Source organism: Serinus canaria, chromosome 1 (assembly GCF_022539315.1).
Source record: "Serinus canaria isolate serCan28SL12 chromosome 1, serCan2020, whole genome shotgun sequence".
Taxonomy (NCBI): Eukaryota; Metazoa; Chordata; class Aves; order Passeriformes; family Fringillidae; genus Serinus; species Serinus canaria.
In genome coordinates this window covers 112710736-112731710 of record NC_066313.1, presented here as the reverse complement: position 1 = coordinate 112731710, position 20975 = coordinate 112710736, and the positions used below count along the sequence as shown (strand labels likewise).

Below are 20975 nucleotides of genomic sequence, written 5' to 3'. Positions count from 1 at the left end.
ACAAATGCTCTGAACAGAGACAGACACAGCTCCCTGCCAGGATTTTCCTGGGAAGCTGTGAGAAAGTTCAGAGAAGAGAATGAGATACAATTCTTATCTCCATCTGCTACACCTGTTGTTGTGCACATGTGGAATGTGTTATGGAGATTATTTACCAGAGAGTGATTTCTTAATTAGACACTGGATGGTGTTTGGAGGGATTGGCCAAGCAGGTCAAGGCTGTGTCAGATGTTGGTAAGAGAAGCTGGTGACCAACTCCTCAGTGAGACAGTAAAGTGTAGCACAATCCTATAGTGCAGCTTAATGGAACAACTGATCAGCCTTCTGCAGTCATGGAGTCAGTGGTGATCACTGCCCACTCAGGGGACCATGGCCACAACAGGATTGTCCCTCTGTGCTGGCTCTGAGAGCCCCTCAGGGCTGGGTCCAGTTCTGCTCCTGCAGGGAGAGCCCTGGAGGGGCTGGAGCGTGTCCAGGGCAGGGAAGGGAGCTGGGAAGGGACTGGAGAATTCCTGAGGCAGCTGGGAAGGGCTGGAGAATTCCTGAGGGAGCTGGGAAGGGACTGGAGAATTCCTGAGGGAGCTGGGAAGGGGCTGGAGAATTCCTGAGGGAGCTGGGAAGGGGCTGAGCCTGGAGCAAAGGAGGCTCAGGGGGGCCCTTGTGGCTCTGCACAAGTCCCTGCCAGGAGGGGACAGCTGGGGGGGTCGGGCTCTGCTCCCAGGGCACAGGGACAGGAGCAGAGGGAACGGCCTCAGGCTGGGCCAGGGCAGGCTCAGGGTGGATATTTGGAAACATTTCTTTATGGAAAGGGTGGTAAAACATTGGAAGGGGCTGCCCAAGGCAGTGATGGGCTCTCCTTCCCTGCAAGTGTTGGAAACTGTGGATGTGGCACCTGGGGACAGGTTTAGAGGTGAACAGGGGGGTGGTGCTGGGTGATGGTTGGACTCTGATCTTGGAGGTCTTTTCCAACTTTAACAATTCTGTGATTTGGCCCAAATATCCAAGTTTTTTTTTTTTTTTTACTTGAGTAGACAGGAAGTAGAGAAGTTTCTGGGAGTTTTAAAGGAAGTTCCTGCCCCCTGTCCTTTGCCTGTCACCAGGCTGTGCTTTCAGCATCATTTTTGGTGTCAATTGACAAATAAATGTCACACAATTAGAGCATCCACAGGGCTACTACAGAAACACAGAGGTCATCTATTCCTTCCTAGTTCCACAGCATTTAATCAAGGAAAACATTAGCTCTTTAATTAATTAATTAATCAATCCTTCTTCTTCAATCCTTCTCATTCCCTTCCTGATCTCCACAAATATTTAATGTTCAGGAAGCATAAAAAAAACCAATTGTTACTCTTAGGGTGTCTCAGCCTAAAAGTGCTTTATGTTCTGATCCTGTTCTTTTTGCAGGAGGTTAGCACTGCTTTTTAACCACTTTAAAAGAGAAATAATTCTTGCCTTAAGTATAATTCTTGTCCATTTTTTTAGCCCCACTCATCAGAATTAATACTGGACTGGAGCAAAGTAGCTTTATAAACTTTTTAAAAAATAATTTATTGAATATAAAACATGATGTGTTGACTAAATGGCCCTTAAAGATAACTTCCAAGCCAGACTGTGATATGATTTTAAGTGTGAAATAGAAATTAATTGAAAAAAATCTTTTTCTCAGACTATGTTCGTGATTGGCTTTGCAAGAAAAAGGCCCCTCTGAAAGAGTCTGGCATTACTGAGAGCAGTTCTGAGGAAAACCTTCCCTTGAGCCAGTTCACTGCTGTGGACAGAGAAGCAATTTGGGCAGAAGTGGAAACTGATCCCGAGAAAGCAGAGCTGAAAGCTGAGCAGCCTGAAAATGAGGGATCTTCCCAGGACACGGAGGGCGACCAGGACAACAGCGAGCACACGGAGTCTGCAGACACCAGCACAGGCCACGACAGTGACAACACCTCCTCCTTGTCCCCTTCCCTGGAGCTGCAGGAGCTGAGCAGCGAGGACAAGGAGGCTGCAGCTGATGGCAGAGAGGCCCCAGGCCACGGGAATTCCCTCAGTGCCTCCGAGAGCTCCAGGTCCAGCGCGGGGCTCAACCTCGTCAGGGCCGACTCCGAGAGGACTCAGGCCTCGGAGTCTCTGTCCAGTGACGAGGAGGTGGAGCTGGAGCTGCAGGAGATGGCCCACAGCAGGCTGCTGAGACAGCAGAAGGAGAAGCAGGAGCTGGCAGAGGCCCTGTTCAAGCACACGCTGCTCTACTTGCAGCCCTACGACTCCCGGCGGGTGCTCTACGCCTTCTCCGTGCTGGAGGCCGTGCTCAAAACCAACCCCAAGGAATTCATCGAGGCCGTGGCCACCACCAGCATGGACACCAGCTCCACAGCACACCTGAACCTCATCTACAACCTCTTGGCTCGCCACCAGGAAGCTCTGGTGGGGCAGAGCTTTTACGGGAAGCTGCAGCCTCAGTCTCCCGCGGCGTGCCCGCACTCGCTGCTGATCGAGCTGCTCACCTCGCTGTGCCTGAACTTCCTGCGCTCCTACTACCCCTGCTGCCTGCAGCTCAGCCACAGGGACCTGCTGGCCAACAGGGACGTGCAGGTCAAGAGCGTGGAGGTGCTCATCAGGATGATGGCCCAGCTGGCCACCACGGCCAAGGCGGCCGAGCCCAGGAGCGCGGAGCTGATCCGGGATCTGCTGGGGAGGTGCCGGGTGCAGGAGCTGGTGCTGCTCTCGCTCTCGGCCTCCATGTACGTCAGCCACAAGCGCTACCGGCTCCTGGCTGATGGCACCAACCCCCAGGAGCAAGAACTCTTCCAGGAGAGCCTCATCAATTTTGGCCATGATCAGATCTGGAGCGAGCACCCTCTCCAGATTGAGCTGCTGAAGCTGCTGCAGGTGTTGATTGTCCTGGAGCACCACCTTGGCCAGAGGCCTGAGGAGCAGGAAAACCAGCCAGACCTGTCCAAGGAGTGGCAGCAGGCTCTGAACTTCCAGCAGGCCATTGGGGCCATGCAGTACGTGTACCCACACCCCATCACCTCCCAGGGCCTGTTTGTCTCAGCCGTGGTGAGGGGGCTCCAGCCCGAGTACGGCCATGGGATGCATCCCACCTGGGTGGCCTTGGTCACCAGCTCCCTGCCCTACTTTGGGAAGTCCTTGGGCTGGACCGTGGCCCCATTTGTGGTGCAGATCTGTAAAAACCTGGATGATCTTGTCAAGCAGTATGAGAATGAAGCTGTGAAGACTTCTGCCAAAACATCTGCCAGGTAAGAGCCACCGGAGGGGGGATTTGTTATTCCAAAAATTCCCTTTTCCACAGAGCTGGGAGGGTGTAGGAGCTCCCTGGGTCACCACTGTGGGTCCCAGAGTTTGATCCTTAATTCCTGCTGCACCTGGAATGAGCTGGAGACAGGATTGGTGCAGCAGCTGGAGGAAGAGAGGAGGGAGGAGCAGCAGCTCTGATACCTCCTGACTCCCTCTGCCTTCCATCCAAGTATTAAAGCTCCCAGATTTATGTATCCCTTCATTTTGACATTCCTGACCTGCTATTCCTAATATTCCCTCCAATTTTAGCCATGGAATAGAAACAGGAATTTTGAATCAAGAAAATACCACTTGGCTTATTAACATGTTTGGGTTTTTTTTCCCCCTCCCAAAGCTTCACTTCTAAAAGAGAAAATGTGACTCCTGATTACCCCCTGACCCTTCTGGAAGGACTGACAACCATCGGGCACTTCTGCCTTCTGGATCATCCCCATTCCACAAAAAAGGTACATGGAACCCCCTGACAGCAGAGTCACCCCCCCCTTCCCTTCCAGGTGAATAGAAACAGGGAATTGTACAAGAAAATAACCTTGGAGAGGCCTCAGACCACACCCAAAAACTGAACTGACTCAAAGGGAAAGGACTGAGCTTAATTTTTCTGTATTTGAAGCCTGCAAAGTGAATTTTAAGCTTTTGTTCACAAAGATCTTGGTGATGCAAATATCAGCCCTCTGTCCTTTACAAACTGCTTGATTTTCCTTTGGGTTTCTAATGTTTGGATGTGTTCCCTGCAATGTTTAGGCTCTTGTGCATAAGAAATCATTTTAACATTGATATTTTGGGTTTGTTTGGTTTTTTTTTCCCCAGTCATCCTGTTCAGCTGAACCTGCCAACCTGAGGAATGCCAGGAATGCCATCCTGGAAGAGCTGCCCCGAATTATCAACACCATGAGCCTCCTCTGGAGTGTCATCAAGAGGGAAGACTCCCAAAAAAGACCAACTGATTTCTTTGGGACAACTAAAGGCTCCTCTTCAGTCTACTTTAAAGCAACCAAAGTAGGAGCTCTTTTAAAAGGCTGATTTTTTTTATCTCCTCATCCTCCCCAGTGCATTTTACATTGAGATCCTTTATTATTCTTGTATTTTTACATTGTTCTTTTCTTTTTGCTTGTATTGGATTTGGTTGCATTTGAGCTCCTCATTTCCCTGGGAATTAAACATACCCTATTTTCTGTATATCCTGGGAAAAGAAATAATATTGTATAAACCAGGAGCTGGTCTCTGCCTTACATTAATAATCATTTTCCTCCCTTTACAGACACTAAGAACAAAAATATTGGAGTTTCTGAATCCCTTGACAGCTCACCTTGGAGTCCAGCTGATGGCAGCAACTGCAGCAGTGTGGAACAGCAAAAAACCTCACAGGAGTCACAGTAAAACCAAGGTGAAGCCAAAGAAAAACACCCTTTTATTTCCTATATAAAGACAAATGTTCCATTGATGTGGTCAGATCTCAGCTCTGTTTGTAGATTCTTTGGGGTTTTTTAAACAGGAGTGAAAAATCTGAAATCCTCTTAGTTAGAAAAGCATCAGGACTACAATTAAACCTCAATAAATAATCAAATAGAAGCCACATTGTGGGTTTAAATCTGAGAGTAAAAGCCATTTTTAACTCAATACTGGATTGCAATTGGCCAATTATCCTTTAAAGCTCTGGAATCAGCTCAGTTTCCAGAGCCAATGAGAGCTGTGTTCTCTGGAACTCATGATTTATTCTGGGCAGAACTTTTCCCTCCTGCTCTCCCTGGGGCAGAATCCAGTTGGTTTCATGGTGGTGGGAGATCTCTGAATGGCCAGGGCTGGTTTGGTTTTCCTTGGAATTGACATTTCACTTTGAAAAGTGTGTCTTGTGTTGTGTTTTGTCAGATTCTGCCCGTGGCCAGCACGTCCCAGCTCATTCTGGTGGATTTGATCTGTGCCCTGAGCACGCTGAGAATTGACTCCATTCTGCATCTGGTCAAAGAGGTGGTCAAGAAACCTGCACAAATCAAGGGGGAGGAGGTATTGCATGTTCTACATTTTTTAAACTGCTCTTGTACAAAACCAAATCCACCAAGCATTTTTCTAATAGTACACAAACAAAAATTTTTAAAAATCCTTTAATCCTAGTCAAAAACCCAAAAGCAAAACAATTAAAAATCCATTTCCATTAATAACCTAAAGCAGAAAGTATTCTGATATCTCCACAAGTTCAAAAGCAAAATAAATTCCAACAAAGAACATAAAACCATATCAAGCACAAAAACACATTAACAAAAAAGAGTAAGCATAGAAATGTAAACCACACAAAAATTACAACTAAAAACAAACACTTCTTACTTCACATACAAAAACTACAAACATTAAATTAAATCTAATATCATATTTATCTGTTTTCATTTTATTTACCCTCAACAATAGTTTTACCCATTAATCAACCAAAAAGTAATATTTAAATAACCTTAACCAATACATCAAACTTAAATACCATGTATTTAACTCATTCAAAGCCTAAAAAAACATTTTAAACTTAGTTTCATCAATTTACCAATACCAAAAACCATTCCTCCACATCGTTCACAATTGATTATAAATCCCTCTAATAAATAAAGCATTTAAACCACATTCCTTCCTAAAACATCCTTTAAACACCAAAAACTAAAAAATCCTACTTCTATAAAAATGAATTTTTACATCAAATTCAACATTTTTATGCTTAAAATATAAATATGTAATATAAAATATATTATACCAATGCAAAATAAGTACATTAAATAAGTAAATAAGTAAATATATATAAAATAGAAATATTTCAACTAGAACTTACTATATTATATTATATTATATTATATTATATATATATTATATTATATTATATTATATTATATTATATTATATTATATTATATTATATTATTATTATATCTATATTCTATTATATTATATTATTATATCTATCTTATTATATTATATTAATATATTATTATATACTATTATATTATATTATTATCATATCAAACTTATATAAGAAGATAATAGTTTTCTATATTTATTTATTAAAATAAATATATCTAATATAACAAGAAAACAAAACCTGAAGCAGGAGGACAGTTCCATTTTCTCAATGCATTCCAGGCTGGATGTGTTTCTCTGTGACTTTGAAGGGTTTGCTTTTAAATGTGGGATTGTCCTTTGCTCCTGAAGAAGTTTTGGTATCCAGATTGTGTCTGATCCACAAAGCAGATCCTTTAAAACACACCAGGAGATGGTGATGGGACAAGGGGAAAGGGGAAAGGCCTCCTCTCCCTCACAGGGAACAAATTTTTTCCCCAATATCTGAACCAAAAATACCAAAGCTTCCAAGCAGAGCAGAGGGGATGAAATGGGATAAAAGCCTCTGCTCTGGGATTCTCTGGCTGCACTCACTGAGTTGGGGAACTCTCTGCACTCATGGCCAGGTGAAAGGTGTTTAGGGCAGGAAACACTGAAATGAGATCTGAAACAGTTTTAGAAAAACTTGAGGAAAAACTGAGCCTCCCTTCTTGGGAAAGGGAACTCCTTTCCTTGAGCCAGCAGAGCATCCAGCAGGGAAATCAATCAGTTTTCTCTTCAAGTCACAGAGAGTCAAAGAGAAAATCTGCAAGTCAAGGGCACTGCAGGCTTTGCTCAGTGGGCAAACACAGCCAGAGGTGTTGGAGCCCTGGGTGCTGAGAATTCCAGAGTGTCTGTGCTGCCAGGCTCTGACCCCCAGAGACACTGCAGGGACCTGAGGGCCTGGAGAAGCTTCCAGAATGGAATGGCAGAGCTGGGATTGTGGGGGTGGAGTTTGGATAGAAGTGTGTGATATCCCAGGGTGGGAAACTCAGAGTTGGAGGGTTTAGAATGCAGTCAGAGATAGAGAGCAAGGTGGGGGTGTCAGGGTGGAGGCTGCTCCTTCTTCTCCTTCTCCTCCTCCTCTCCTTCTCCTTCTCCTTCTCCTTCTCCTTCTCCTTCTCCTTCTCCTTCTCCTTCTCCTTCTCCTTCTCCTTCTCCTTCTCCTTCTCCTTCTCCTTCTCCTTCTCCTTCTCCTTCTCCTTCTCCTTCTCCTTCTCCTCCTCCTTCTCCTCCTCCTCCTCCTCCTCCTCCTCCTTCTCCTTCTCCTTCTCCTCCTTCTCCTCCTTCTCCGTGGGTTTGGGTGGTTTTTTGTCACTGGATAAAAAAGTCCCCATTGCAGACTTTGAGTGATTATTTATTAGGTTAAAAGTGAAAATAATTGAGGTGTCATTTCTAATTAGATAGTTTAACCTTAGCAAACCTTGTATAGAAAGATATTTAACCATTTTATACCTTGTTAGTGCAGTACTGCAGAACTCACTGCAGTGAGACTGTAGCATAAATAAGAATAAATAAACATCCAATCCTAAACACAAAACACCATCTCAAGTACCTTCAATCCCAACTCCAACAGAAGTAGAAAAAAGAAGCCAAAACCAGCAAATAATGGTGTTTTGTGTGAGCAATAAAATATTGATTGGTTTTCTTTTGTAAAATGGTATAGAGAGATGTAAGATAATGATAGAAGTTGTTATTAATAATATTATTTGGTTAGGAGTATGAGGAAATATTAGAGCAAAACAATGTGTGTAGTGAAGAAGAAATTGGTAATAATTAGGAATAATTAGATAATAGATATATAATTAATAACATGTATGAAATTATATCATTAGAAAGTACTTTAGGTAAAAAGTACTAAAATGAGATTTTGGGAATAAATCCTTCCCTGTGAGGGTGGGGGTGGCTGGGATGGAATTCCCAGAGCAGCTGGGGCTGCCCCTGGAGCCCTGGCAGTGCCCAAGGCCAGCTTGGATTTTCTTCTTCCTTCTGATAACAAATAAGTGTGGGTTTGCTTTTCTTTTCCAGAAATCCTCTCTGGTGGATATCCCAGTGCTGCAGTTCAGTTTTGCTTTCATCCAGAGGTAACTCAGCCCTTCTGAAAGAGAATTTTCTGTTTGACTCCAAGGAGGGAACAGCCAGCATTGCCTTTTTCTGTCCTTTGAGCTCCGTGTCCCAGAACAGTTCTCTGCAGGAAATGTGCTGTCCCTTGGTTGTCCCTTGGTTGTTGACACACTCAGAGTGCCAGGGCTGTCACCCTGACACTCAGGAAGGGCAGGACTGATCCTGAAGCTTTTAGGCCACCAAGTTCCTCCTATTTGTTGTTTTTTGTTCTTTCCTTAACTCTGCCTTCACTCAGGTGTGCTTTGGTTTTATTTTTTTTGGCAGACTCCCTGTCCCAGCCCTTCAGGAGAATTTCCAGCCCTTGTTAGGGCTCCTCAGAGAGTCTGTGCAGCTGAACTTGGCTCCTCCTGGCCACTTCCTTCTCCTCAGGTACTGTGGGAGGGAGCAGAGGTTCCACTGAGGTTCTGTACTGTGCCATTCCTAACTGGGGGTGCTCTGCTCTCCCCACAGCATCCTGAATGACTTTGTGACAAGGACACCCACCCTGGAGAGCAAAAAGGACCAGAGAGACCTGCAGGTACAGAGGGTTCAAACTCACCTTTAATTCCTAAACCTGGCCCTGCTCATGGAAGGACAAGTGGAGATGGCCTGATCTGTGCTTTGGATCTGAATTCCTGTGCTTTGGATCTGAATTCCTGTGCTTTGGGAGTGCCTGGATGTGCATCCACCCATTTGGGCTGAGGCCTGGTGAACAGGACAGACTCAAACATGAGACACAAACAGAGTTTTATCCCAAATGCTTGAAATCTTTTCAAAGCTGGGCTTTTTTTTTTTTTTTTTTTTTTTTTTTTTTTTTGTTATTTTTGTACAAGTGGGATGTCAGGAGTTCAAGTCCTGTGTGTGGATATTGAAGTCTCCAAGCTGTCTAGGAAAATTAATGAATCCTTGGAGCTCCCAGCTGGGCTTGGCAAAGGGAATGAGTCTGAGCTCAGCTGTGTAAAGAAAGGAGCAGAGCAGGATCCTCCTCCTGTTCTGCCTTATTTCACCAGCACAGTTTGAACACTGCTTACCTGGCTGCTTTGGGTTTCATGTGCCAACAGAGAAATTCAATCCCCCCTTCTGCTTCAGAGTCTTGCCACTAAAATGACAGAAAATGTCATTTTACAGCCTCTGCCTTGCTTTGGCTGAATTTGGTTTTACTGCAGCTCCTCGTTTCCCTGGGAATTAATCACACCCATTAAATATCTGATGCCACTTTGGTTACATTACAGGAAGTGACCCAGAAGATCCTGGAGGCTGTGGGGACCATTGCTGGCTCTTCCCTGGAACAGACCAGTTGGCTGAGCAGGAATTTGGAAGTGAAAGCTCAGCCTCAGATTTTCCCAGATGAATTCAACGTGGAGGATGTCAATGGTAACTCGACTTTCCCTGATTCCTGCTGCTCCCTGGCCTCTGCTGCAGGCATTGAAGAGCACGAGGTGTTTGAGGATGTGGGGTTGGCATGATTTCATATTTCATGAACACCAATTTGCACATAAATGTTCTGTTTGGGCAGCAGATAAGGAATCAGCATTTAAACATGTCTGAAGAGAAAACTTGATTATTTTGCTTTTTTTTAGATACATCAGTGGCACCATCTTCAATGGTTTCTGCCTCTGCTCCTTCAATCTACAGTGTCCAAGCCCTTTCTCTCCTGGCAGAGGTCAGTGGGGCCCTCTCATCTGTGGGGTGTTTAGGCTGAGGACTTCATCCCTCTGCCAGCTCCTGAAAGGTGCCTGTGCTCAGCTGGGGCTGGGCTCTGTCTGCAGCAGCACTGACACAGCCAGAGCTCACAGCCTGGAGCTGCACCCAGGGAAATCCAGGCTGGAGAGCAGGGAAAAGGTTTTTCCAGCAAGGGGGAGAAAGTTCTGGCCTGGCTGCCCGGGAGGTGGTGGAGTGCCCATCCCTGGGGGTGTTTAACAAAGCCTGGAGGTGGCACTGGGTGCCAGGGCTCAGTTGGGCTGGTGGGGCTGGGCTGGACTCGATGGTCCTGAAGGTCTCTTCCAACCCTGGGATTCTGGGAATTCTGTGGAATTCTGTGAGGAGGATTTTCCTGCTAGATTAAACAGGAGTGCCAATCTTTTGGGGGCTGTTCCACTGCACAGATTTCCAGCCTGAGCCATGGCTGGAACGCTTGCAGCAGTGGCAGCTGTGGGTGTGCAGTGTCTCTGTGCCCTGGGCAGGTGCTGGCCTCCCTGCTGGATGTGGTGTACCGCAGTGATGAGAAGGACAAGGCCGTGCCTCTCATCTCCCGCCTGCTCTACTTCGTCTTCCCCTACCTGAGGAACCACAGGCCAGTCTCTCCCTGCTCCTGCCATCTTCCCTCCCTCATCTTTTCTCCATTCTCTGTTCCCATTCTAATGGGTTTGAGCTGGGTTTGAGCTGGGTTTCCCCAGGAGCTGAACCTGTTGTTGTTTGAGCTCTGGTTGCCCCACCTGGGATTTTGGGTTTTGCTTAGATCTCCCCTTTCTGTGCCTGTCAGGGGATGGGGCAGCAGAGCATGGGCAGGTCCCAGGATCCACCAGGAGGCAGGAAAGCATCATCTCTCCCTATCCCCTCCCTAGTTCTACTCACAAATGTGGGAAAGATGGATGTTATCCAATGGGGACACAGGGCATGGAATCCTGGAGTGTTTTGGGGTAGAAGGGACCTCAAATCCCACCCAGTGTCAGCCCTGCCATGGCAGGGACAGCTCCCACTGTGCCAGGCTGCTCCAGCCCCAGTGTCCAGCCTGGCCTTGGGCACTGCCAGGGATCCAGGGATGGAATTCCATCCCAGCCCTGCCCACCCTGCCAGGGAACAATTCCTTCCTAAAGATCTCATTCAAACCAACCCTTTTGTGAGCTGGAATCTATTTTGGAGCTTTAAAAAAGCCCATAGTGATCAATTTTGTCCTCTCCCCCAGTGCCTACAACGTTCCCAGTTTCCGTGCTGGTGCTCAGCTGCTCAGCTCCCTGAGTGGATACGCCTACACCAAGAGAGCCTGGAAGAAAGAGGTGCTGGAATTGTACATGGATCCATCTTTTTTCCAGATGGACACTTCCTGCACTCAGTAAGACATGGAATTGCAGCACTCCAAGCTTGTATTCTGATTTTACAATGAAAGGCTTTAAAGGAGAAGAGTAACATTGGGAAGAAAATTCCATTTAGTTCTTTCTTATGGGATGGGATAATGTTAAAAATTGGTCTCAGCACTAACTCTGCTCCAGACCTGCACACAAATCCTGCCTGAAACTCTTTCCTTGTATGAAAAGTTTGACCCAAATAATTTCTGAGGTGAATCCACACCTCAGCTTTCCCTGGATATCTAATTCCTTCTTTCTCTCCTGTAGCTGGAGATCCATCATTGATCATCTCCTCACTCATGAGAAAACCATGTTTAAGGATTTGATGAGTAAGTATCAGCTGCTGATCATTAATTTCTACCTTAATTTGAAATCTATTTGCATTTGAGCCATTTGGGTGCATTTTTATTACACTGATTTATCCATAAAGTGCTGACTGTGCATAACTGACCATTTTATTAACTTCATTCCCAGCTAAAGCTGAGTTAAATTTGGACTTTGATCATGTCTAGAACACACCAGAGGAGGTTTTGCTGTGGAGGTGCTTCTGTTGGGTTCCCACATTCACATTTTGCAGTAGATTTGAGGTGTCCAAGTGTGACCTTTCCCAGGAGGAGACTTTGGCAAACTCTGCAGGTGTCTGCCATGAGCAGTGCAGCAAACCTTCCATTGCTGTGCTGTGACCTCTAATTCAGGCTGGAGGAGAGTGTGGAAGAACAAATCCTGGGGGAAAGGATGGGATGAGACCCCTTAAATTGGCCTCAAGCACCTTCATTCTCTTTTCCATCCTTTCTAAAACAATAATTGTGTTACAACACAAGACAAATTTTATTACGCAAGACGAATTCTCAGTTGATGACCCAGGAGAATTTTTGTTCTGGAAGATTTCAGGATGCAGGGATGATGGCCAGCCCCAAAGGCAGGCAGTTGCTGTGGGGTGGATAACTGTGCTGTGTGTTGCAGCCATGCAGAGCAGTGCCCTGAAGCTGTACCCCAGCAGTGAGCAGAAGGCCATGCTGCTGAAGCGCCAGGCGTTCGCCGTCTTCAGCGGGGAGATCGACCAGTACCACCTGTACCTGCCCCTGATCCAGGGTGAGCCTCCAGCCCTGCCCTTCCTGGGCTGCAGCACAAATCCCTTTGTACCTGCCCCTGATCCAGGGTGAGCCTCCAGCCCTGCCCTTCCTGGGCTGCAGCACAAATCCCTTTGGCCACAGCAGCCCCTGGATCCCTGGCAGTGCCCAAGGCCAGGCTGGATGGGCTTTGGAGCAGCCTGGGGTAGATGAAGGTGTCCCTGCCCCTGGACCTGGCTGATTTTTGATGTCCCTCCCAACCCAAACCATTCCATGACAGAAATTCTGTAAGAAAGCAAAGTCACCTCTTTTCCAACAAACACTTCAGGATTTTTAAAATTTTGAATAAAATTTATGAATCTCTGCAAAAAAGACAGGAATCTTGGTTCCAAGGCCTTTGTGTCACATCCACGTTCTCTGAACAATCCCTTCACCCAGGATTTCTCCTGGGAAGCTGAGCAGCCTCAGAGAAAAGGAAAACAATTCTGATCTCATTGGCTTCTCCTGTGCTGTGCCCATGTGGAATGTGTTTGGAGATTGTTCACCCCCAGGTGATTGTTCCAGTGCATTCTGCTGGGAGCTGTTTGCACTCTTTGCCCAGTCAGGGCCAGGCTGGGTCAGGGCTCTGGAGAGAGTCACCAGTTTCATTATTATCTTTTTAGCCTTCTGTAAGTGTTCTTTCTGTATTCTTTAGTATAGTTTAGCATTCTTTAATATAATATAGAGTCATAAAATAATAAATTAGCCTTCTGAAAACAGGGAATCAGATTCATCCTTCCTCCCTGCCACAGAGGTCCCTACAAATACCTTTGGTCTGGAAATGGGATTATTTCATGGCAATCTTCCAGCCACTCTTGACCTGCTGTTCCCTTAAATGCCAGTTCTGATCACATTTTGTGCACCATAAACCCACTCAGGCTTTGTCTGAATTACAGCTCAGTTAATACAATGCAGAGAACTCAGCCCAAAACTGATGATCAAGTAAAAATTGTGTTTTGCCACCTTCCACAAGGTGGAGAGGGACCTTTCACAAGGAGTGACAGCAGCCAGGGAATGGCTCCCAGTGCCAGAGGGCAGGGCTGGCTGGGATCTTGGCAATGAGGAATTGTTCCCTGGCAGGGTGGGCAGGGCTGGGATGGAATTCCATCCCTGGATCCCTGGCAGTGCCCAAGGCCAGGTTGGACACTGGGGCTGGAGCAGCCTGGCACAGTGGGAGGTGTCCCTGCCATGGCAGGGGTGGCACTGGGTGGGCTCTGAGGTCCCTCCCAACCCCAACCATTCCGTGATTCCATACCTGAATTCCCAAAACAACTCAAGTTCAGGAAAATGCTGCTTTTATTTTACTTTTTCCCTTTTTAATGCTTCCCCCAGAACGCCTGACTGAGAACCTCCGTGTGGGCCAGACCTCTCTGGTGGCTGCCCAGATGTTTCTCTTCTTCAGAGTTCTCCTGTTGAGGATTTCCCCTCAACATCTCACCTCCTTGTGGCCAATCATGGTCACAGAACTGGTAAGAAAGAAGCTTTGAGCATTTAAAAAAAACAAAATTCCATTTGAAAAAAATCAGCCTGTGGTTTTCCCAGTTTAGCTTTTTCCTCTTCTCTGCTTGGAAATGTTTCCACAGTTTTACATTATTCTGATCATTTGGGGGGGGAAAAGTTAAATTGTCATTGGGAAATTCCTTTTTAGAATAATTTTGATGTTGTTAATGGAATCTACTGCCTGAATTATGAATTTGTTACATGTCATAAAGGTTCCTTTTCAATGTAAATCATCACTTCTCGTTGGGATTGAGTTGTGTGAACATTTCAGCTTCTCAATAATTATTTCTTTAAAGATCCAGACATTTCTACAGCTGGAGGAAGATTTAACTGAGGAAGAGGAACCAGCAAAGTAAGAGCTGCCATTTGAGAGACTTCTTTGAAATTAATTAATTAATTAATTCTCTGGGACAGGAAGGAGAGTTTGAGAGCTTTCTTTAAAATTAATTAATTAATTCTCTGGGATAGGAAGGAGAGTTTGAGAGATTTCTTTAAAATTAATTTATTAATTCTCTGGCATAGGAAGGAGAGTTTGAGAACTTTCTTTAAAATTAATTAATTAATTCTCTGGGATAGGGAGGAGCCAACAGGACATTTTGCTATTATATTTTTTTTTATTACTGCTAAATTATAATTTTAATTTTTTTAGCAGCTAAAATAGTGATAGGGTTAAAAATATAAGTACTAAGTATTAGTTGTGTACAAAAATAAATGCAAAGCTGGCAGCTGAATATTTTAACGTGGTGCCATTTTTTGGCATATTTTAGATTATTTTGCTCCTACAGAGCAAAATTAAAATAAAAATGCTCATACAAGAGCCCCATGCAGAATAAAAATAATTGTCCAAGAGCTCCTTTGTGTAAGTGTGGGCATTCCTCTTGTGCTGACTGAAAAACCTTGGGTGGATTGGAGGTTGAATGGGACTTTTTTTTTCAAATTGAAACACAGGAACAACAGCAAAATGAGCAAAGCCAGAGGCTCAGGGGCTGAGATCCAGCCCAAGGAGCTGTGCCTGTACCTGGCAGCCTGCAAATTCCTGGACACTGCACTTTCCTTCCCCCCTGACAGGATGCAGCTCTTCCAAATGTGAGTCCCTCTTCTCCTCCTGCTCCTTCAGCCTTTGAAAGAATTCTCTTTCCCTCAAGATTTTGTTTTGCCTTTCCTCAGCTCCTTTAGGAGTGGTGATATTGAATATTTGGTGATAAATATGGTGATAAATGGGATTTGGGAGAAGGATTTGGTTGTGGTGTAGGAGGATTTCCCCATCCTCTTTAGGAGATTCCTGAACTTGGAAAATTGGGAGAGGAGAAAGGTGGAGATTGTTTTCCATCTGCACACCCTTGGGAATGTTTTGGAGCTGGTTGTATTTAAATATTGGCAAATTAGTAATGTAAGAATTCATTAATAGCAAAGAAGAACATTTGTGACAGATTTCTGTAGAAACAAGCAGTGATGCACTGAAATAGGCATGATCCAAACAAGGATTTCACCTTTTTAAGGAATCAACCCATTTATTCCAGGTACAAATGGGCCTTTGTGCCAGAGGTGGACACAGAATCCTCTCCTGTCACCTCCCACCTGGTGGAAAACCACCAGGAATGCCAACCACACATCGTGAGGATCATGGATCTGCTCAAGATGAAATATGGGGTACAGAAACTTCTCCTTTTTATTTTTTAATCCATTAATTTGCTTTTCCAAACACAAGAGTTTTAGTTATTCAAGAGATTTTTTAGATATTCCCTGTGAGGAAGAGGAGGAGAAGCTGTGGCTGCCCCTGGATCCCTGGCAGTGCCCAAGGCCAGGCTGGATGGGCTTTGGAGCAGCCTGGGGTAGATGAAGGTGTCCCTGCCCCTGGACCTGGCTGATCTTTGATGTCCCTCCCACCCCAAACCATTCCATGACAGAAAATCTGTAAGAAAGCAAAGTCACCTCTTTTCCAACAAATGCTTTGGGGTTTTTTAAATTTTGAATAAAATTTATGAATCTCTGAGTTCCAAGAGATAAATGACCTCAGCAAGGAGAGACAGGAATCTTGGTTTCAAGGCCTTTGGTCTGGAAATGAGATTATTTCATGGCAGTCTTCCAGCCACTCTTGACCTGTTGTTGTTCTCTTTAAATGTCAGGTTTTAAGTTATTGAAGGATTTTTAGATATTCCCTGTGAGGAAGAGGAAAAGGCTGCCCAGAGCAGCTGTGCCTGCCCCTGGATCCCTGGAATGTCCAAGGCCAGGTTGGACAGGGCTTGGAGCACCCTGACACAGTGGAAGAACTCATGGATGAGCTGCATGATCTTCAAGGTCCTTCCCAACCTTTACCTTTACTAAATCCCAGCTATTTTTCCCTTCCAGGACCCAAAGCAGCCCGAGGGAGCTGCCAGGAGTGCCAGGTTCCCCCTGCTGAGCCTGCGCTCGCTGTCCAGCATCACCCAGCTGCTGCCTTTCTTCCAGACCCTGGGCTGGGCATTCAGAGCCCCTGGCAGTGACCCCCACAATTCCCAGCCCTCTGCAGCTGCCCCCCTGGATTCCCTGGGCAGCAGCAGCAGCAGCAGCAGGGTCCTGCAGCAGCTGGAGGAGAGCGTGGAATGGGATTTCCTGGAAAATATGGAAAGTTGAGCCTCACCTGGGACACTCCTGCTGCATCAACCACAGGGAAAGCTTGGCTGAAATTCCATTTTTTCCCCAGATTTCCAGCTGCCTTTTGGGATTTTCAGCTGCATTTTGGGATTTCCAGCTGCATTTTGGGATTTCTGTTCAGTTATTCAGGAGCTGGTGGTAAAAATCTCCAGTTGCTGTGGTGGGAAAAAAAGGCAGTTTGGTGGGAATTTCTCAGAGTTCCTGTGGTTTCTTTGTTTTCTGTGGGAAGGGTTAAAGACATTTTGTAAATAAGGGAAGAATATTTTGGATTTGGTGGAAGGAGCAGCTGCCCTGGGAATTCTCCAGGACTTTAAAGTGCTTTTGGAACTGTGTCTTGAAGGAAAATAGAAGGAAAATCCAATATTGCATGTCAGTGTACAATCAGTTTGCAGTGAGTCATTTCCTGAGGTGAAAGCCCCTAATTTGCCCTAAATTGATCAAATTCTAAAAAGAATCCCCCAAATTCCCCCCAGATGGATTGTCTGAGTCTCAGCATTGTGCAAAGAGCTGCAGCTTTGCCCTGGCTGTAATTTCAGCTCTGTGCTAGAGCAGCAGCTTCAGGCTGAGCAACTCCTAACAAATCAGAAATGTGCATAAAACACAAACCAATGCAGGAACATTTTGTAATTAGCATTACTTGAGGGGGTTTTGATTTCAATTAATTGATTAAGACATTTAAATTCATATTTTTAAAATAAAAAACTTCAGTTCTTTCAATGACTCAGGTGGCTGCAGCTTCTGAAATGCAACTAAATGAAGATAATGCTGTAAAAATAGAAATTGCTTAACTAAAATGAAAATAATATTCTTTTTTTTTTTTGTTTTTGTAAGAACATTTTTTTGTACAAAAGAATGTATTTGGCTGCTCCTGGATGCTGAGAGGGGTAGGGGGATCATCCCAGTGATTCCCATTCCTAAGTTAAAAAGGGAAAAGATTGGGTTGGGAGTCAAGGATTTCTTTTTCCCAAACTCCCATAACAACAAGGGAGGCTTCTCTGCAGTGGGTTTTAGGTACAGATAGATGAGATTTTCATCTTGGGTTTATAAACCAAAATAATGAAACATCCTTCACTCTCACACTGGAATGCTGTACAAAATAACAGCACAATAGGCTTGTGCTAAACTTCTTTAAATGCTTTGCATTTTCACAGTGAAGGAAGTGCTGGACTGAGGTGTGGTCATTAAGAATGTGAATTATTTCTATGAATATAATTTATTAATGCTCTCTAATGCTGTTGGAATGAGCACAAGTGAAAAGTTACCCTTTGAAATCATGACTTGAATGTTGGAGCAGGCCACTGTTAAAATGTTGGTGTTCATTTCCTCCCTGTCTTCAATATTTTCTATGGATTATTGAATACTCAGGATGGTTTGGTACTTTTACTTTCAGTTTCCTGCTGGTTGCATTCCACACTTGGATATTTCCCTTAAAATGCTGATAAAGAAGAGCAGGGTTAGATGGGATGTTGGGAAGGAATTCCTGGCTGGGAGGGGCTGGGATGGAATTCCCAGAGCAGCTGGGGCTGCCTCTGGAGCCCTGGCAGTGCCCAAGGCCAGGTTGGACACTGGGGCTGGAGCAGCCTGGCACAGTGGGAGGTGTCCCTGCCATGGCAGGGGTGGCACTGGGTGGGCTTTGAGGTCCCTTCCAACCCAAACCATTCCAGGATTCTGTTATTCCATGATTCTGTCAAATGGTGTTAAAGCCTAAGACAACTTTTGGTCATTAAACTGCTTTCAATGGCACAGACATTTAAGGGACCTCCTTTCACTTCAGAAGAAAAAGTTCTTTAAAATTTAGTATCCAAGCAGATCTTTTATAATTACAAATAACATGTGAAAAAGGAGGAAAGGGCTTTAACAAAAAGTCCTGTTTGAGTGCTGGAGGGGCAGAGTTCCATAGGCCCAAAGGGGAATATTTTATTCCTTTATTCCATATATTACTGTTCCATGTGGGACTAATAAATCCTGCTGATAAATCCACTGAGGAGCCACAGCAGGGCTCTCCTGCTCTGAGCTGCTCCTGCCAAAGCAGAACAGCCTCACTGGCCATGAATCTGGAAATGTTTTTGCCTGGAACTCCAGACATTCTCTGCTTTTCCAGGGCAGGAAATGCTTTTGCTTTGCTGTGATTTTGCTTTTCAGTCTAACCAAGCTCAGCTTTGTCTTTGGGACACTTCAGCTCCGATAGAGCAGAGCCACAGTGCTCAGAGGGGGACCTGGAAATATTCCAAAGGATTTCATTGTCCTGAAAGGAAAAATCAGGAGGTGCAACCAAGGGAAACTGCTGAAGAGCAGCAGGACTTGAAGTGTAGAGCATTGTGATGGTTGTGTATCCCATACCATACATGAATGTAATTCTATTAATATTAAATGTTATTTTGCAATGCCTTTTCAAATGCAGTTCTGATTTTTCAACCTGCCTTCACTGCTCACTCACCAACTTTAATTTTTTATCTGACTCTGGAAAAGCTCCCAAATTCAAACAGAGAAAAGATCTCCAAGATCATCAAGTCCCAGCCGTGCCCCATGGCCACCTTGTGCCCAGCCCAGAGCACTCAGTGCCACCTCCAGGGGACACCTGCAGGGATGGGCACTGCAGAGCTCCCTGGGCAGCCCCTGCCAAGGCCTGAGCCCCCTTTCCATGGGCAAATTCCTGCTGAAAATCCCATCCCAGGGGATGGGGCTGTGGATCCCAGCAGCCTGACCCTGCTGGCCCCTGCCTTGGGAGAGGCTGTGCTGCTCCTGTCTTCCCCTCTCATCCCACCTCCTGCATCCCTGGCCCTCACAGCCCTGGAATTGTCACCCTGAGATCCCTGTCCCTGCCTTTGGGACAAGCTTTGGGGAGCTGTGTCTGGCAGAGGGAGCTGCTGCAGGGATCATGGATTGACCCTGGATGGAGGCAGAGACTTCCCAGGAAATCAGGAGCTGCTGCTGCACAACTGCAGCCTGAACATTTTCACATATCCAGGGAAATGCCCTGGAAGAAAACTCTCCTGTTCATCCAGAGGGAAGAAAACTCTCCTGTACCATGAGCTTGAACAGCTCAGGCTGGAGGAGTGTGGTTTAAATGACTGTGTGTGGAAGTTTGAGTTTGAAACTGGGTGGAAATACTGATTTTGTGTAGTGGTTTTGGTTTGTTAATTTGAGATTTTTTGGTTAATGTATTAATTGGTGTGGTGGGTTCAGTGTTGGTTAATTATTAGTGTGCTCACTAGAATGTATTTTCTTTTTTTTTTTTTTTTTGCTTTGATGCAGGATGAGGAGAAAGGTAAGGTAGGTTTAAAATCTTAAAAAGGTGTAAAGAAAAATTTATTAACAGCAACTAAAAGAAAGAGTAATAAGAATTAGAATAAAATCTTTAGGATAGTTTTCTTATAACTTATTCTTTTTTACTGACGATGTAGAGAAAAAGAACCTAAATTTTCAGTCAGTTTACTACTTCTAAAATAGTCTGTTTTAGTTTACTTAGGGAGAGAAGTCCCTCTTGGTAATGTTATGGAGACTTCTCTACAAGAAAACAGTTTTCTTGTGGTTCTCTGTATGAATAGCAGCCACCCAGGGAAATTTGTAATTGTGAAATCCTCATTTTTATAAGTTTTGTTATAGTTGTGTTTATGGGCTGTGCTAACTTATGGGGTAGTGTTTTAAAGATGAGTTGTTTAAAGGTAAAGGTTCTCATTATCTATGAAATGATCTTTTTCTTGGGGGCACAGCATCTTTATCACTCTAATTTCTCTGTTTGAAGTTCTCATAGGATCACAGTTAATTTAACATCCTTAAAACCTGTTAATTTAACATGTTTAACATGTAACTTTACCATCTGTTTATTTTAGTGAGGAGGCTGCACTGAGGGAAAGCTCTGCTGCTCCCATTTCACCCTTCCCTGTAGCCAGGGCCTCCCCTGGGCTGTTGTGTGAGGGATGGATGTGGATGTACCAAACTCCAAGAGCTGAGGAGCCATTCAAGGATTGCTGTGAGGAACAGCAGGATGTGCCTGGGGAAGGGACCATGAGGATGTGGGACAGCAATTTCTGGGACAAATGTCCTTGTTCTGGCACAGGGATGAGGGCAGGGAGTGTCAGACAAAATTCCCAGATGGTCCTCCAGGGTCATCCTGCTCTGCTCCAGGACACAAGCTTGGCTGCTGGGGTCAAAGAAGGAATCCCAGAATCACCAAGGCTCTGTCAGATCCAGTTATTAAAGTTATTAAAAATGCCTCTGCCTGAATTAAGGTGCAAACAAGACCATATGCCATGACAATAGTATGGGTTTATCTGATAGTAAACATGAGACAGAAAATAAAGAGATAGAAAATAGGTGGGGTGGGGACAGAAAGAGAGTGACAGGGACAGAATAAAGAAAATACCATCACTCCACAGATCCCAGTGATGTTCTATTGATCCTCT

The 20975-nt window shown here is 45.0% G+C and overlaps 1 protein-coding gene across 4 annotated transcripts in view; it reads left to right on the top strand.

Annotated features, from left to right (window-relative positions):
* DOP1B (DOP1 leucine zipper like protein B) overlaps window positions 1-18965 on the top strand; it is a 63155-nt gene extending 44190 nt beyond the window's left edge. For all 4 annotated transcript variants that reach the window (XM_050970562.1, XM_030234246.2, XM_030234247.2 and 1 more), the window contains 19 exons: window positions 1667-3251; window positions 3644-3755; window positions 4117-4305; window positions 4568-4693; window positions 5176-5310; window positions 8187-8242; window positions 8547-8651; window positions 8733-8799; window positions 9494-9635; window positions 9842-9924; window positions 10445-10554; window positions 11167-11313; window positions 11594-11655; window positions 12290-12418; window positions 13768-13904; window positions 14232-14287; window positions 14884-15021; window positions 15456-15585; window positions 16285-18965. In XM_050970562.1, coding sequence (XP_050826519.1) covers window positions 1667-3251; window positions 3644-3755; window positions 4117-4305; window positions 4568-4693; window positions 5176-5310; window positions 8187-8242; window positions 8547-8651; window positions 8733-8799; window positions 9494-9635; window positions 9842-9924; window positions 10445-10554; window positions 11167-11313; window positions 11594-11655; window positions 12290-12418; window positions 13768-13904; window positions 14232-14287; window positions 14884-15021; window positions 15456-15585; window positions 16285-16548 — 3773 coding nt within the window. In that variant the 3' untranslated portion in view covers window positions 16549-18965. The remainder of the gene's footprint in view (window positions 1-1666; window positions 3252-3643; window positions 3756-4116; window positions 4306-4567; window positions 4694-5175; window positions 5311-8186; window positions 8243-8546; window positions 8652-8732; window positions 8800-9493; window positions 9636-9841; window positions 9925-10444; window positions 10555-11166; window positions 11314-11593; window positions 11656-12289; window positions 12419-13767; window positions 13905-14231; window positions 14288-14883; window positions 15022-15455; window positions 15586-16284) is intronic.
* The last annotated feature ends 2010 nt before the right edge of the window (window positions 18966-20975 follow it).